The sequence below is a fragment of the Misgurnus anguillicaudatus genome, chromosome 5, assembly GCF_027580225.2.
Source record: "Misgurnus anguillicaudatus chromosome 5, ASM2758022v2, whole genome shotgun sequence".
In the NCBI taxonomy this organism is placed as follows: Eukaryota; Metazoa; Chordata; class Actinopteri; order Cypriniformes; family Cobitidae; genus Misgurnus; species Misgurnus anguillicaudatus.
In genome coordinates, this window is record NC_073341.2 from 33,661,540 (window position 1) to 33,680,384 (window position 18,845).

Below are 18,845 nucleotides of genomic sequence, written 5' to 3' on the forward strand. Positions count from 1 at the left end.
AGAAGGCAATACTTCAAAATACTAAAGTTTTGCAGATACATTGTATTATTAAGCCCTTAATTCATTCTCTGAGGTTAATGACGACCAATTACGACTCATTCTATAGGTGACATTTCAGCACTTAACAAACGGATAGCAACTTGTAAGTAGCACTTAAAGCACGCTGTGTGCGATCGTATTTAAGTGCATCTTTGGGAGACTATTTAATAGTTTATGCAGCACAATAAAATTGTCCCGTTCCTAAATATCTGCTGTACATCTGCTAACTGTCATACAGAGGATGTGTCATTTTACTATAGTGAATCTCTTTTGGCCTGAGTGAATTGCTGGCCCTGCAGGTAGTAAAACTGGAGTGGAGGTTTTTAAAGTTCTTATGAAGCAGTCCAAAGTCTTAGCCAGCACATCATGTTCCAATGTTTCAGCAAAATCAGACAGGTTTAATGAGCTCCAATTGCACTGATCTTATAATGAGGAATGTCATCCGGATAGAAAGAACAAGATCAAAGACTAAAGGGAAAAAAAGAAGTGAGAGATGATCTGCTGTTGGTTGCTTTTCTTTTCTTGATTGTCTGGGAAGAAGTAAATGCTAAACACGGTTACATCTAATGCATTAAAATATTTTATTGACTGTCTACATTCTAACTAATTCTGCTGGGATTAGTTTATGGCAGATATTTATGAATAAAATAGAACCTTTAAAGCCACAATAAATAAGATTTTTGTAAAAATAAAAAATATACAAAAACCACTTGCACAGTGTGAACCATTTCATGGAGTTGTGTACTTATTATCCCACAAGTTCCCAAGGATTTGTAAATAATGGCCCGTCCCTTGTCTCCCTTGTAATTGTCGCCCTATACGTAATATCTGCACTATTCCAAGCAGCTAATTCAGTACGATGGCATACAATAATGTGATTAAACATACAAGTTAAAACGTTAAACCATTACCTCATCCATGAACATAAGTATGAACATAATATTGTGCAATGTAAACAAATATACAGCGGGGGGGGGGGGTTGACACATCAGCATTTTTATCAGTAAGGGGATTTCTATAGGCTATTGACACAAAATGTCCACCAGATGTAGCCATCAAGCCAAATATTTAATTCTTACAAAGAAATCAGAACATTTAAGTATACAAGTTGAGTCATAATAAATAAAGTGAAATGACACAGGGATATATACTTATATTGCACAAACCCAAAGCTAATGATATTATTGTTAGATATGACCAAAGAAGGATTTGTTGGTCTAATGTATTTCTGAAATTTGTAATGGTTTTTATAATAGCATATTTTCATTTATGAATAAAATAAAGGACTCCAAAGAAATTGTCAATTTCTATAATTACAAACATTCATACATCAAATACGATTATTAGTGTTCACATTGAAGCGTAAACTGAAAAGATGGTACATTACAACATTATCCAAGTTATCATACTAAGACTTATATAAAATGACCAGCTTAGACGTGTCTTCATTTCCATGCTGGTAATCACAGCCATGGTATTCATCATCAAAATATGCTGGTCAAACAACTTGTTATTCTTAACACCCATTAAAAAATTTGAAGCCAGAAAATCTCTGTGCAAGTACAGTAATGTTAATGCAGCATGAATAAATAATAAATACTCATTTTCAAAGTCTGCACACTCATGTATTGAGATCTCGCAAGTGCACAAACTTAAATCAAAAACAATATCAATATATTTTAAACATTTTTCTTTCTTTTCGAGTTGTGTCGCTCTTAATAACTCTTTTAAGATCACTCAGGTCCCGACCTTTATCTCGCTTAATAACTATTTAACATCAAGCAAGTCCTGCACTTTATTTTCTAATTCCTGCATGTTTTAAAACCAAAATCTCAGACGCGCAAGTGGATGGACACACATTTTTATTAGTGGGATCATCATAGGATGGTACCAATGATCTATATAAATAACTGGATTGCGCATAGAAACGTACAGCGTGAGGTGAAGCCAGCACAGAGTTCGAGCGGCCATCTTGGTATACCCAACTGGCAGAGGGCGTCATTGACTTCCATTAAAAAAACATGCTCTAATTTCACCCGCTTTACAGCGTATCAGTCACGCAAGGTTAATTTTTAGGATATGTGTACGTAAATTAATAGTTCATTCTGGTGTTATTTGCAATGTTTATGTTTAAATCGGGCAGAATAATGGATTTATAAAAACCCGTTACGGTGAGCCTGTCTGCTGCATTCTGTTAATGACACGGGTAGCCTATAAATAAAGTTTTTTTTTAAATTAAGCTGCACGGTCACAAAAAAAAACCCAGATAACAATTACAAAACCAGCTTATTATTGCATGCACATACGGTACAAAGTATGAATATTTATTTAGATTTCAGAATGAGCACGTTTGTCATTAATACTCAATATGCTGCAGTCTGTCCGCTGATCTGATACTGTAACAAAGATGAATGTATAATAACTGTTTAAAAAGCAAAATGTACAACTTTCAGTAAATAACTATGTACATGCTTAGGATTGCGTTGTAATAATGTACAGGGAGACATCAGATATAAAAACAGAGACTAGTAAAGTGATGTTTTATCATTAAAATCTGATCGCGTCCATTGATTTAATAGAATGTTTGGGTATACCAACATGGCGGCGCGGTGGCTTCACAGTTGTGACGTCATGCGCAATCCAGTCATTTATATAGATCAGTGGATGGTACACCTCTCAGAAAACGTACAAATAAAGATCATTTTAGACATTTAGTTTGCTGACTATTTACTGTCTAAGGCTGCATCTTAATTTATCCAACAACGTGCAGAAATTTCGCGTTGCGTTAATCGGACATTAATAAGTGTCATTAAAATGAATTAACGTTAACATTAACTCACTTTTTCTTTAATTTTGGGCATGTCTATTCAGCTGAGCCATGTCAGTCAAATCAATTCCACTTGAGGAATGCCCTAATAAACTAAACTTTTGTTTTAGTTACAGGCTTGACTTCCACGCTGTTGCTTCCTTAAATCCATTCCACTCCATATAAATTAAACTCCATTTCATGCTTTCACTTTTTTCATCAACTGTACTCTTGCAACACAACTAGGTAAGCAAAGCTTTTAAAGGTGACATATAATGATTGAACGGAGTATTTATCCTTGTTCTGTGATGTGACATGTAGACACACATTTTTTGTTTGGGTCTGTAATACCTAAAAACCTCTATCAGATAGCTCTATTAGAGTGGGGGATTTTAAACAAGTGGTTTTGCTCCTATTTGGCTCCCCCTACTGGCTTAACTTGCAATCTCATTACTGATTGGCTGACTTTGCCACTCAAAAATGTAGCCAATTATTTTAAAGTGGAGGGGCAGTTAGATGCTGGTGATGTCATAAGCATCCGTTTTTCAGATTGGGCTGTTTTCTGGCTGACATTTCTAAAAGAGGAATTTCTATGAGACTGTTTAGCATGTTTAGCACTTTTTGTATGTTAGTGAATGCGGGTAGACTACCATTATTCAACAAAGACAAGGTAAAAATGGTTATTCATTCTCTGTCACCTTTAAGCTATAAAAGCAATTGTTTGATTAAAATGCACCAGAATACGAGATAATTACACTGAAAAAAATGATTCATTGAATTTAATCAATTTTTTTAAGGTAAGTGGTTGCAATCTATTTATTTAAGCTACATTTAAACAAAAAAGATTAGTAAAGTAAAATAAAATATAAAACTTTTGTTTAAATGTAGCTTAAATAAATTAATTGCAACCACTTACCTTAAAAAAATTTATTAAATTCATTTTTTTCAGTGTACATCTACTCGAGTACCCACCCACATTTTTTTGATTCCGACGCCCATGCATCTGCGTCATAACATTTTTGGGGGCTCGTCCAGGATGGTCTGGCAGGTTAATTTATTGTGTTTTTGTGATTGTGAGACTGGGTGATGACGTCAGTATGCAAAGGCGGAAACTGGCAGCATCTATGGGGGGGGGGGGACAAGCGACACAGCACATGGACATAACAAATACTATATATTCTATTCTATATATACTACCTATTTAATAATTTTCTATGATTTCTTCTCTTCATAATTCATGTAAAGGAGTTTAACATTGTAAAACAGTGCTAAATAAATAAATTTGACTTGACTTGACCTTGCCATACATGGCAGATATGAGCTTGAGGAACATAAACAGGAATTGAAATAAATACACGTTTTTTTTAATGTTTTTTATGTTTCAATGTCTCCTCTGCAGGAATCCTCATATTCATTTGCACTGAAATGCCTTATTAGCCTCTCCACTGTAATTCTGCTCTGTCTGATCATAATGTACCACGCACGAGAGATTCAGGTAAGCGGCCGAATCAGCATTGGCAACCATAAACAGAGCAGAGACTGATACAGCAGCCTAAAAGATTACACAGGCAGCACTTTTGCCAATTTCTAATGACTTAAAGTAATACCAAAATGAAAACTTGCTGGGGCTTTTATATCTTTTTTCAGAAATCTGTATTCAATGCCCGGACCATTTTGCACCCATCCATTTAAAGGTCTTTATAGAGAGGACACTTATTTTGATTAATGATGGTATTACAAGTGGCTAATAGGAGATGTGATTTAATACAGGGCTGTCAATCAGCTGGTTTGTGAGCATTGTTTAATGACTTAGAATGTTGGATGATGGTCCAGTGAGTGAACGGATAGACAATTGAACACTTTTATTGATATTTGTAGGTTGCTTAAGGTTCAGAGTTTGGTCTGGTTTATTGATATTATGGAAGACATACCCTGATATCCTATTAGCTCCTTAAAATCGTTTTCCTCTCCAACCATCAGCTCTTTATGGTGGACAATGGAGCAGACGACTGGCGAATAGCCATGACGTACGAGCGTATCCTCTTCCTTGTGTTGGAGCTTCTGGTGTGTGCCATCCACCCCATTCCTGGTCAGTACGTCTTCACCTGGAACGCCCGTCTGGCCTTTACCTACAGCCCTTCTGTGGCGGTCGCAGATGTGGACATTATCCTCTCCATCCCCATGTTCCTGCGGCTCTACCTGATCGGGAGGGTGATGCTCCTGCACAGTAAGCTGTTTACGGACGCCTCGTCGCGCAGTATTGGAGCCCTTAATAAGATCAACTTTAACACACGCTTTGTCATGAAGACTTTGATGACTATTTGCCCAGGCACGGTCCTGCTGGTCTTCAGTATATCTTCATGGATCATTGCTGCTTGGACTGTGCATGTCTGTGAAAGGTGAGATTTAAATTCAAAGTTTCTTAACTTAGCCTGGCTTATTAAAGGAATAGTTTATAAAAAATGCGTCATGATTTATTCATGTCATTCGAAAATAAATAAAGGTGTATCTGTAAATGTTTTGGTTTGGCATGAAAGTAGATGATTTTTTAGGTGAACTGTTCCTTTAAGAATTGTTCATAGCGCTATTTAAAGCAACCCTGGCATATTTTGTTGCATTTAAAACGTGATCTCGGTGGCAAGCGAATGTGTTTTACATTGTTTACGCTTTTGTTCTGTTTCTCCCACACGGCTGCTTCTGGATAGGGGTTCAAAGTGAGTCCGTACGTGCTCTGCAAGGAACAACTATTAGTCGGCTCTTAGCTTCCCTGAACCGTGCTAATTGTTCTCATCTGTCTAGATGAGCTAAACTCTTGCAAAAAAAGCAATCGCATATCTCTTGCAAATTGCTGGCGTGCTGGAAATCCCAAATTCTTTTTCTCTCCAAATTAAAATTTTCCTATAAAATCTTGGTGATCCTGTAGCCTCTTTTAAAGAATTCTTTGGATTTTGGGATTTTCACACACCTGTTCCCATGTGTTTACATGGGCGTCATGGCAGGCTGTCCTTTTTCCAAAGCGATGTCAAATCTTTTACCTTATCTGAATCTCTGAAGTGGTGTTACTAAGATATCTTGACCCAGACTTTGGTAGGGGGAAGATTTAGTATGTTAATGGCCCTTAGATATAAAGCAAAGCCACTAAAAATGTCATTGTAAGCCCTTTGGCCAGTTTCTGTGTCCATGCATTAGATTATATGTGCCACATCATCCACCTGCTATTTTTTTACTGCACTGCACTGCACTACAGCAATGGTCCATAATATTGTATGTAGCCCAGTGCTTCCCAACCAGCTAAACCCCCATGTCAAAGCCAAGGGGATAGTTGGAAACTATCATTCTTCTTTGTTAAACTTATCTCACAGACCCTATTTCAGTTAATAGATTGAAATGACTGTAAAAAAAATCCGTAGAAATTACAATGTTATTGCAGCTGGGTTGCCGGTAATTTACCGTAGATTTACATTTATGTTATTTACTGGCAAGAGTTTGTTCAAAGTTAAATACATTTTAAATATTAACAAGTCTTTATTTTTACAGAATAAAACTATACAATAACAGCCTCATGCAAAGCATTCTGGGAACCAGAAATCATCATCAACCTTTTTCTGTTTTTTGCTTCAGATTTTGTTTCCCAGAATGTTTTGCTTGATGCTGTTTTTTAAGTTTTACTCTTTAAAGACAAAGACTTGTAAATGTTTAATGTTCATTTAACTTTGAACAAAATGTTGCCAGTAAATAACATAAATTTAAATCTACGGTAAGTTACCGGCAACCAGCTGCAATTTCTACGGAATTTTTTTGCAATCTTCAATTGTAAAAATGTACAATATTTTCAGTATGTTAATACTAAATACTATCCATGATACAGTTTCAATGATTTGTTGTTGATGAAGAGTTACCTATAAATTGGTCTGTGGGGGTACATGAACAAAAGGGTCGGGAAACACTGGCAAAGCCCACTGAACCACTGCTTGATGTATGAGGTTTTCTGCTCTGTTTTTTTTGTCTTGAAGGTTTTTTAAGATTTAATGGGATGTCGTTTTAAACCAGTTAAGCTAAAAGAGCATCTGTTGTGTGTGGTTGGCTGTGCTGGTTTGGTAGTTGCACCGTTAGCTAACATACAATATATTACTATTAGGACAGTGACACGATATCAGACTTTATTTACCTAATGGAAAGGATATTTAAAATGTCTGGGTCATTTCTTATCCCCTACATAGTGAACTAGAACAGTGCTTCCCATTCCCACACTGCAAAAAATGATTTTCAAGAAAAAAAATCTTAGTATTTTTGTTGTGTTTTCAGTAAAAATTTCTAAAAATTCTTAAATTAAGATGCTTTTTCTTGATGAGCAAAACAACCCAAGTAAATAAGTCTAGTTTTTAGATCAAAAAATATAAAATTTAAGTGATTTTGTGCATAAAACAAGCAAAAAAATCTGCCAATGGGTTAAGCAAAAAAAATCTTGAACATTTTTCTTAAACACTAAATTCAAGAAAAATTCAAGAAAAATTAGCTTACCCCATTGGCAGATTTTTGTGCTTGTTTTAAGCACAAAATCACTTAAATTTGATATTTTTAGTCTAAAAACTATTTTCTTGGGTTGTTTTGCTCATCAAGAAAAAGCATCTGAATATAAGATTTTTTTTGATATTTTTACTGAAAACAAGACAAAAATACTAAGAAAATGTTTTCTTGAAAATCATTTTTTGCAGTGCAACCTTTTATCTTTGTGGGCCCCCCTATATGACAATCTGGGCTCCCCAACCCTTTATCTGTCTTTCATTTTTCTGTTATGTTGACAAGCATTGAGCGAGCAAAATTGAAATAATTATTTTACACAAGATAATTTTATAAATACCTTATCTAACCATATATATATATTTTAAACTTTTTAAAATATGTTTTAATAAAATTATTATTTATTAGAAGACAAAGATGGTTCTATATTGGCACTTTTCTTTTCCATAGTACCCCACGGTTTGGTTCGGGTCGGTTCAGCTTACTTTTGGGGGCTTTTCCACTGAGTGCAGTGCGTATTACCTAATACTTTTTTTAGTACCACCTCGGTTGGGGTTTCAAGTGACCCGAACTGATACAAAAACGTGACGCGAAAACACTGTAGATCACTGATTGGTCTGAGAGAATCGTCACTACCAGCGTCATTGCTATAATGTAAAAGATTAGCTTTACCTTCATGCTATAGCCTGCGCTGTCTCGAGTAAACCTGTTGTCATCTGTGCTTTGCTGTAAGTTCCCAAACTTCCTTTTAGCGAAGATAAACATCCACAGGTTGTGAATCAGGAAAACCATGCCAGTTTTTTACACACTTGCAGTTTGTGGCGGCACATTCGCAACACGCACACGTCCACATATACGCTTAAATGCAACTTAATTGAGGCTCAGCGGAGCACATTGACTGATGCCACGGGTGTTTGTACAGAAACTGTCATGTGAGACAGAGGTAGTGATAAACGGTTGTCAATTTTAATTTTGTGACTGAAAAAAAATGAATGAATGTATGGGAATGTACAACGACGCTCTCACATGTATGACGCACAGCAGTAGGCGGCGCAAATATGACAACACGCCTATAATCCCTCCCACTCCGAAGTGTTACTAAACTCGATGGAAAAGCTAACCAAGCCGAGGTGAGGTGAGCTGCAGCTGACCCGACCTAAATGGACATTTGGCCAATGGAAACGCGCCATATGGCATCATGTTAAACCTTTATTTTATTAAATGTAGAATTTTTTTGGTGTCTGTTACTTGTGCACTGCAAACGAGCCTTGATCCTAGATCTTTTTTTACAAAGTAATGTAAGATATTAAGATTATTTTAATGTAATATACACTTAAGTTTCATTACAGACAGTGATTCATGATATATCCGTAATGTTTTAAAAGCTATCTTTCAAAATATTCAGGTATTGGAATGAGAGGTGGCAAAATATGATAAGCATTCTGTGCATACCCTCTAAACTTTTCGTTTGCTTGCTTCGTCACTTTTTATTTTTTTCCTGTGCATTGATTGGCTATAAAGAATAATCCGACTCCCAGACTAGCGCCACTGCTGATTTAACATGCCGAATCGTTAAAAAAGGTGACGTGACTTATTTCAGATGATGCTCAAAACCTGCCATTGGCTTGGTGTATACCCAGATTTAAAGGGCACCTAATATGGCCTTTTTACAAGATGTATTATAAGTCTCAGGTGTGCCCAGAATGTGTCTGTGAAGTTTTAGCTCAATATACCCCACAGTAGGGCTGCACGATAAATCGCATGTGTTTGTCACGCACATCTCGTCAGTAATGCCGGTTCCTTGATTAGTATTAAATTGCCATCAGCTGTTTTCAGATGGAGCAGCTTTAACTGCACAGAGCCGTAGTTCCCTGACAATCAGGGCAATTTCGCATTAATTATCGCGGACATATCGCCTGCGATATGTATGCGATATGGCCCAAATTGTCAGGGAACTACGGCTCTGTGCAGTTAATGTCGCGCCATCTGAAAACAGCTGATGGCGATTTAAAACTAATCAAGGAACCGGCATTACTGACGTGATGCGCGTGGTATCGCATGCGATTTATCGTGCAGGCCTATCCCACAGATAATTTATTATAGCATGTCCAAAATGGCCCTATTTGGGTGGGAGCCAAAACATGCTGTTTTAGTGTGTGTACCTTTAAATGCAAATAAGCTACTGCTATTCATTCCCTTACAAACAGACAGTGTGCAATTTTTGTTAAAATATCTGATTAATACAGCCTGAGACAATAGTAATGGACAGAGTACAACTCGCTGAGGTAATGCAGGACTGTTAATGGGCGGGGCTTTATCAATGTGACCTCACATTGATAAGAAAATCAAAGCTGCATGTCTAATCAGAGCGCTTTGTTTTAATGAGGAATAAAAAACAAGGAGCTGGTTGATTTTTTCATCATAGGGTGGACCAGTGTTGGGGATAACGCATTACAAGTAACGTGCATTACATAGTAATATTACTTTTCTGAAGTAACACATAAAGTAACGCATAACTTTTTAAATGTACACATTAATATTTGAGTTACTTTTTCAAAAAAGTAATGCAAGTTACTTTTTTACTTTTAATTAATTCGATAAAAAATGATGTACTATGTGGGAACAGTTTGAGTCCAAAACTGATTTGGCAGACCAGAGCTCAACATTTTTGTGATAAAAAATGCAATTTCTGAATGCAGAATGTTTCAGTCATAAAAAACACCTGCAAGGCCTGAAAGAGATCAAGCCTCAGTCAAAAAGTAACTAAAAAGTAACGTTAGCATTACTTTCCGTGAAAAGTAACTAAGTAACGCAATTATATAAAACTTAATAATGCAATGCATTACTTTTAAAAGTAACTTTCCCAACACGGAGGTGGACATAACACACATTATTTTGCATAATAGGTGCCCTTTAAACTGCCATGGACTCCAGAAGCTTGTGAAAAACCTGATGATCCATGTTATCTCAACATGATGTGAAAATGTTCCAATAAACATTTAGTATGCTTCAGTGGAAGTCAAAAGAATTGACCTTTTGCAAAAAAGTTTGCTAAAGAAGTTAGAGGAATTAACATGGTTCATGTAACTCACTGTGTATTCAGCAGTGATGCCACAGTTACTTTGAAAAAGTAATCTGATTACTGATTACTGATTACTCCTTTAAAAAGTAACTAAGTTACTTTACAGATTACTTGATTTTAAAAGTAACTAAGTTAGATTACAAGTTACTTTGTTAGTTACATTCCAGTAGCTGCCAACACCCCCACTGCCTCAACATTAAAAATGACAACCGGTTTTGCCAACACTCACTTTATTGGAAGTGCATTTTTAACAGTAACGTCAACAATATATCTCCTGACATTTTAAGTTGAACTGTTGTGTTTTAAAAAACTAAAATATATATATATATATATATGAGTCTTTCTTGACTTCACTTAACATAAATAGGGGTGCACAGGGGCCATTTTCAGAAAAACTTAATTTTAAAAGTTAATGTTTTAGACAGAGATATATTTTTGTTGTGGTCAATAACTCACAAGTGTGGTCTATCAAAACCAGCTGGAATTTTTAACAAATGTAAAACGACTTCTGTATAATTTCACTTTAAACAAGAGTAGTGAATTGTTACTTTTGACCTTGACAGCAGGGACAAAAGTAACACACAGCTGGGTCAAAAGTAACACAACAAAACATGATAGATTTTTGTGTTACAGTTGTTTTTATTAAATATATATGACTATGACCTCTTTAATATGTAACTGCAAACTTATTTTGTCATTTATCTTTGTAAAAAATAATTAAATTACATTTTTATTTTAAATTTCAGTTTTATCAAATGTTTCAAAAGCAACCAACAGTACAAACTTAAATAGCTGAGACTAAAAAAAAATTCAATAGTTTGAACACTATGAAAATAAAATTAAATAAAATTAGAATAATATCAATTTTTTACCATATTATACACAGTATTAGCAGCTGGACAAAACTAACAAGTGTTACTTTTGACCCGACAGGATCTACTTACTCTATAAACTCGACTTACTTTTATTTTGAAAAACTGAGAAGTCTTCAGGATGATATATACTAAATACCTTGCAGATTTATCAGTATTGTAACACATGAAACGAGAAACACAACGCGTTGTAAGAAAAAAAGACCGCTTTTGGAATGTACTTATCATGGTTGAAAACACAGTTCTGGATCTACACGTGGAAATCGGTGAGTAAATAACGCGATATTTGTCAACTCTTTCAGAGGTTATGTGCTAATATGCTGTCATAGTGAGATTTAGATGTTATCAGGGCTCGGAGAAAATCGCTTTGTTACTTTCGTTCTTCAACTCTCCCACACTTACTGGTTTTGCACTGAAGTCCAGCTTTTGTTGTTTGGGTAGTGGATGAACTCCTGCTCACTGCTTCGCATCACCGGGTGGGACTTGCTCTTAGTTTGACCGTCTGCGCCGTGCCGCGACTCCAAATGTTTTTTTTTAATTTGACGTAGTGTTTTTGTAGCTGCATCTCTCTTCTCTCTTCATTGTACGTTGTTTACATTTGTGTCGCGTACGTGACCTGAATTGTCCTCGTGCTGAAAACGTGACTTGTCGCACACCTGACTTCACTTCCCGAGACGCAAGAAGAAATATACAAGAAAATATATATTTTACTAAGGAAAATTTCAAAAATAGTAACGCACAGTGACTTGGATAAGTAACTTTAATCTGATTACTGGTTTGGAAATATTAACGCGTTAGATTACTCGTTACTAAAAAAAGTGGTAAAATTAGAGTAACGCGTTACTAAGTAACGCGTTACCGGCATCACTGGTATTCAGTGTACAGTTCCTTAAGGCTCGTTATAGTTGTGTAGCCACGACGGCGTAGGTTCCACGTCAGTTTTCATTTATACTTTTGCATCGTCGTCTGCGTCGACGTGCAAACACACGCGCAGACCGCTGGGAGGCAGTAACCACACGTGTAACCACAGTAGCAGCACGACCATCAAACAAGAAGAAGCTTAGCAAGTTAACCCACAAACGAAGAAGAAACAGCAACTTGTTGTGTATAATTTGAGAAGACCAGCAATGATGGAAGTAAATAAACAACGACTTTTGATGCAGTTTGAGTTAAATCACTCCTCAACTTGGCTCATCATTGTTTTCACCGTCACAAACGGAAATACCTATGATGCAGTTTTTTTACCTGAAGGGAGGGGTTCTGGTTCTGACGCGCTCTTAAAATTTTTGCGAGGTGCACGTCAGGCTACGCAGAGCTACGCGGCGTAGAACTTACGCACGACTATAAATCGGGCTTTACCCTATTGGCAAGTCGTCTGTGTTGTTTGCTTGTTTAATGCTTTAACATACCGTTTAATTGTTACGTTTTTAATACAATTTAAAACTATTTAAATGAGGTAAGAAAAATCAAAATATATGAAAACAAGTATTCCTATCATACGCATTATCGCTTTTCAAGTCAACATATCCTTTAAATGTTTAATATCTTAGATATTTTATTTAAGACTGACTGAGTATTTTTTGAACACCAATTAAGCTAATGTGCAAGTCAAGTGTCTATAAAAGTGTTTCTTCCTATAATCGCTTGTCTTTCGTGGATGACTATTGGAAAAGCGGTGAAGTGCTTTATCAGCACCTTTGGCACCTTACGAGACTCTGTATTTTCTTTTATTTGCCCCTAAATGGCCATAGTTACTCTCCAACTTTAAATCATTTGTCGGCCGGCTAGTCGACAGGCCTCATTTAATAGCACTCAAGCTAATGAGTCTTCAGTTAAATTCATGGGCAGAGAAGCTAGACACTCACTGATTGATTCATTCGCAGATAAATGTAGAGTTACTCTATAGTCAGCACATGGACATATTGGACTTGAGGCCAAGAGAAGATCTCATTCTGAAGCTTTGACATCATCATCAGTTTTGTTTTAGTATTCTTTGTATTTATTTAAAAGTGTTGTCTGGGCGAAGGTGCTTGAGCGCAGTCAGGTTCCGGAAGTTAAAATCCATTTCATTTCCAAGGAAATTAATATTTAACTATAACTAGATCTACCGTGAGCTCTGAGGTTTATAACAGATGGAATGTCTTCTAGTCGTGTTTGCAGTGACTACCCTTTTTCATTGTTCATGTGAAGAATATTTCAGTCACTATGGAAAACATGAATAATAAAATACTTCCAGAACCCCTGGCTTAAAAGTGGATGGGTATTGTTGCGGTGTATTAAATGTTTTTTTTTATTAACAACTTTTTTTCAAAAGCATCAACATACTGTTGTAGATGGTATGTTGTTCCTTTACAACAATGTATAGTTTTCACTAAAATACCAAAGTACACTGCAAAAATATTTACTTTCTTACTTAGTATTTTTGTCTTGTTTTCAGTAAAAATATCTAAATATTCTTAAATTAAGATGCTTTTTCTTGATGAGCAAAATGATCTTAAAGGACAAGTTCGGTATTTTACACTTAAAGCCCTGTTTTCAGATTGTTTATGATGAAATAGAACGGTTTTGACTGAAATTTTGACATATGAGGCTGCCCCGAGAATTTTCGGGTGTTTGTTGTTTCACCTCCCACCTCTACATTGTGTGTATAGTTGCACTGGAACAATCCTTCCTAAAATGCATTAAACTTTCGTTTACAAAGACGTGAAACTCATCGAGTGGTCAGGGGTGTTCACTGATATGCTCACACAAAAATCGCTGTAAAAGATGCTTTCCAACAGCTGTTTTAGCATTTGTCGTAAACTTGTGGACCTATTTTTCCAAACGCCTCACACCCGTATATTCTTCCGTTGAGAGCTTGAATAATAGACACTCCAGCCCAGGTGGGGGCAATAATCCACCTTTGCCAATTGCAAGAATACAAACAAGGTTCTCGGCGCGGAATACCGTACCTCACAGCACATCTAATACAAGTCTATGGAGTTGGACAAAAACTACGATAAAACATGTTGTAGTGCGTCTTTTGCAGCGATTTTTGTGTGAGCATATCAGTGAACACCCCTGACCACTCGCTGAGTTTCACGTCTTTGTAAACGAAAGTTTAATGCATTTTAGGAAGGATTGTTCCAGTGCACCTATAAACCCATTATAGAGGTGGGAGGTGATACAAGAAACACCCGAAAACTCTCAGGCCAGGATCATATGTCCAAATTTCAGTCAATCGTTCTATTTCAACATAAACAATCTGAAAACAGGGCTTTAAGTGTAAAATACCGAACTTGTCCTTTAAGAAAATAAGTTTAGTTTTTAGACCAAAAATATCAAATTTAAATGATTTTGTGCATTAAACAAGCAAAAAAATCTGCCAATGGGGTAAGCAAATTTTTCTTGAATTTTGCTTGAATTTGGTGTTTAAGAAAAATTTTCAAGATTTTTTGCTTACCCCATTGGCTGATTTGTTTGCTTGTTTTATGCACAAAATCATTTAAATTTGATATTTTTGCTCTAAAAACTAGACATATTTTCTTGGGTCGTTTTGCACATCAAGAAAAAAACATCTTGATTTAAGAATTTTTAGATATTTATTTTGTACTGAAAATAAGACAAAAATACCTAAAAAATTTTGCAATGCAGTGCTCAACCACTGAGCTGTAAACGCTGCAAAAAAAATATTTTCAAGAAAATTTTTTTTTAGTATTTTTGTCTTGTTTTCAGTAAAAATATCTAAAAATTCTTAAATTAAGATGCTTTTTCTTGATTGGCAAAACGACCCAAGAAAATAAGTCTAGTTTTTAGACCAAAAATATCAAATTTAAGTGATTTTTCTTAAACACTAAATTCCTTGGCAACCCCATTGGCTGATTTTTTTTGCTTGTTTTATGCACAAAATCACTTAAATTTGATATTTTTGTTCTAAAAACTAGACTTATTTTCTTGGGTTGTTTTGCTCATCAAGAAAAAGCATCTTAATTTAAGATATTTTAGATATTTTTACTGAAAACCAGACAAAAATACTAAGAATTTTTTTCTTGAAAATCATTTTTTGCAATGCAGGAGCACGTACAATCAATTTAAAGGGATAGTTCACTTACAAACTAAAATTTTGTCATTATTAGTTCACCTTTTATTTTGTCACTGTTTTCTTTTTACTATGGAATTCAATGGTGCCCCAGATCTGCTTGGTTACAAGTATTACTCAAAATATCTTCAGCAGAACAAAGAAATTATACAGGTTTGGAACAACATGAGGGTGAGTTAAGGATGACCAAGCAGATCTGAGGCACCACACTGTAAAATCTAAAAGTTAACTCAACTCAAACCATTTAAGTAAATCGGTTGCATTAGTTTTAAAACAGATACATTTGAGTACTGTGAACTTAAACAAATTGAGTCATATGCAGTTATGCACTTATATTTAAGTTCACACTACTGACTACTGACTCAAGTTCACAGTACTTAAATTTATGTGTTTTAAAACTTAAATGGCCTAATGCAACCGGTTTACTTAAATGGTTTGATTTAAGTTACTGTTAGGTTTTACAGTGCATTGACGTCTATAGTACTATTCTTCTTACTGTGGAAGTCAACGGTGCCCTGGATTTGCTTGGTTACAAACATTTTTCAGAATATCTTTCTTTGTGTTTAGCAGAAGAGATTTATACAAGTTTGGAACAACTTCAGGGTGAGTAAATGATGACAGAATTTTCGTTTTTGGGTGAACTATCCCTTTAATATGGCAGAAACTACAGTCACAGTACATTTTTGTAAAGGTTGAATCTATGTTTTGCGATTCAGTGAAATATACGAATGGGATAATGCTACAGTGCCTTGTTAAAGTTGACTGCCTGACCGCACTTACATGGTCCGTACTCTCTGCACAGTGCATTATCTGAGTCCATGGCAGCTTTGGATTTAGTTACAGTGCCAGCATGTTTAATCCATATAGGCTCTTTATGCTTGTCTAATGGATCGTGACTCCCACAATAGTTTTACACAGACTCATTCTCCACACCAGACCGAGCTGGAACACTGAGAGAACAAGAGCGAGCCATTTAACAGGCACTGGCTGCCCTCTTGCTCCTAAAAAGAGAATATGGACATCACTCCTTTGAATTACACACACAAAGGCACCTTGATTTATATTTGGGCCGTCCGCCTTTTATCCAGTGCAGTTAGGCCTGAATATTGATATATGCTGCTGGATTCAATACTTATTGATATTGCACTTTAAGTCGCCTTGAAGATTACCCTTCAAATGTAATTGGGCTTTTCAAATGACCCCTAATGTAAAGTCTGCCTTGTCATTGATTCGGATGGATCTTTCTTTATATTCTGAGCGGTAGAACAGTGTCAATGATTAGACAATTTGTGTATAATTCATTTGACTGGATTATAATTTACTTTTGATGGAAATCTGTGAAGTTTGGGTTATCAATATTTATTAATTATCTGCATTGCATTTTTGCATCTATAAATTTGGCAGACACTTTTATTCAAAGCAACTTACAGTGCATTACAATGTAAACATTTTATCAGTATGTGTATGCCTTGGGATTGAACTTACTGTATGACCTTTGCACGGCTAATGCAATGCTTGAGTTACACAGTTATCCTATTTGAAGCTAAGTCTTTAAAAATCAATTGAATAGTTTTTAGTTAAGGGAACCAGACGGTTTTACTTGGGGGTACATTTAAAGACTTACTTTAAAGGTGCACTGTGTAACTTTTAGAAGGATCTCTTGAGAGAAATGCAATATAATATACATAACTATATTTACTGTTGTGTATATAGACCTTACATAATGAACTGTATTGTTTTTATTACCCTAGAATGAGCCGTTTTTATCTACATAATAGGGCTGCCTAACGTTATTATTATTAGTCACAACTAATCGTTTGCAGAATAAAAGTTTTTAATACTTTAATATATGTGGGTGTACTGTGTATAATAATTATGTATAAATACAAACACACACATGCACATATACTTAAGAAATATTTGCATGTGTATATAAAATTTTATATTTATATATAATTTATATTATATATAAAAATAAATATTTATTATATAAATATATTTTTTCTTTAAATTATACATTCATGTGTATGTATTTATTTATACATAATTATTATACTAACACTGCAAAAATGATTTTCAAGAAAAAAAATCTTAGTATTTTTGTCTTGTTTTCATTAAAAATATCAAAAAATTCTTAAATTAAGATGCTTTTTCTTGATGACCCAAGAAAATAAGTCTAGTTTTTAGACCAAATATCAAATTTAAGTGATTTTGTGCATAAAACAAACAAAAAAAATCTGCCAATGGGGTAAGCAATTTTTTCTTGAATTTTTCTTGAATTAAGTGTTTAAAAAAAGATTTTTTGCTTACCCCATTGCCAGCTTTTTTTATAAAATCTAGACTTATTTTCTTGGGTGGTTTTGCTCATCAAGAAAAAGCATCTTAATTTAGGAACTTTTAGATATTTTTACTGAAAACAAGACAAAAATACTAAGAATTTTTTTCTTAAATAATTTTTTGCAGTGCAGTACACTCACATATATTATGTAAAAAACAAATACTTTTATTCTGCAAACGATTAGTCGCGACTAATACACGGCAGGTCCCTTTACATGGAAATCGCCACCATGTTTCTACAGTAGCCCTTAACGGACAAAATGCTCTACAGAGCGTGTTTGTCACTACGTTGTCTTATGGGGCATACACACCAAACGAAAGTTTAACAATTTGCGCGAGTAGATTACATACAAAGTCAATGCAAAGCTGCGATCAGACGTGTCTTTACGCGGGGCGATGCGAATGCCGCGAAAACATGCGCTATTCGCCTCAAGCCCGCCTTCGTGCAAGTTGAAAATATTCAACTCAAGCAAAAATTTGCATGACACAAAGTTAATTCCTGCGAGTAATCTAGAGCGAGCAACTCGATTCTACGCGTTTGGTGTGTACGTAGCATTAGACGATAACATATTTGTCCTGTGGCAGCTATCGTAGCTTCATATGCATTTCGAAAGGGAGGGGTGAGCTGTGGACTTTGGTTGCAGTTTGCAATCTCACTGCTAGATGCCACTAAAACTTACACAGTGGACCTTTAAGTTTAAATATTCATCAGTCATTTTATTAAATTAATCCAAATTACATTTTTGTCATTTTATTTTGTCAGATACCACGATAAAGGCCAAGTCACCAGTAACTTTTTGGGAGCCATGTGGTTGATATCCATAACCTTCCTGTCTATTGGTTATGGAGATATGGTGCCTAACACTTACTGTGGAAAGGGAGTCTGTCTTCTTACTGGAATTATGGTGCGTATCTTCTCTATGCTTTTTAACCCCTTGCAAACATTTGATAAATGTGACCCTGTCTGTGTAATCCAGGCTCAAGTCTCATAATCTAAATATAAGATTTGGAGCATCAAAGTTTGATTTCACATTGATTTCGATCTTTGACATTACCTTACTCAGTCAATATTAAAGATATCAAAGTTATATTATTCTTTACGTCATGGAT

General features: G+C 35.3%; 1 protein-coding gene across 1 annotated transcript in view; it reads left to right on the plus strand.

Moving 5' to 3' along the window:
- kcnn1b (potassium intermediate/small conductance calcium-activated channel, subfamily N, member 1b) overlaps positions 1–18,845 on the plus strand; it is a 49,090-nt gene that overhangs the window by 14,634 nt on the left and 15,611 nt on the right. Inside the window, exons 3-5 of the mRNA XM_073868062.1 lie at positions 4,245–4,340; positions 4,826–5,244; positions 18,499–18,640. Of these exons, the coding sequence (XP_073724163.1) occupies positions 4,245–4,340; positions 4,826–5,244; positions 18,499–18,640 (657 nt within the window). The remainder of the gene's footprint in view (positions 1–4,244; positions 4,341–4,825; positions 5,245–18,498; positions 18,641–18,845) is intronic.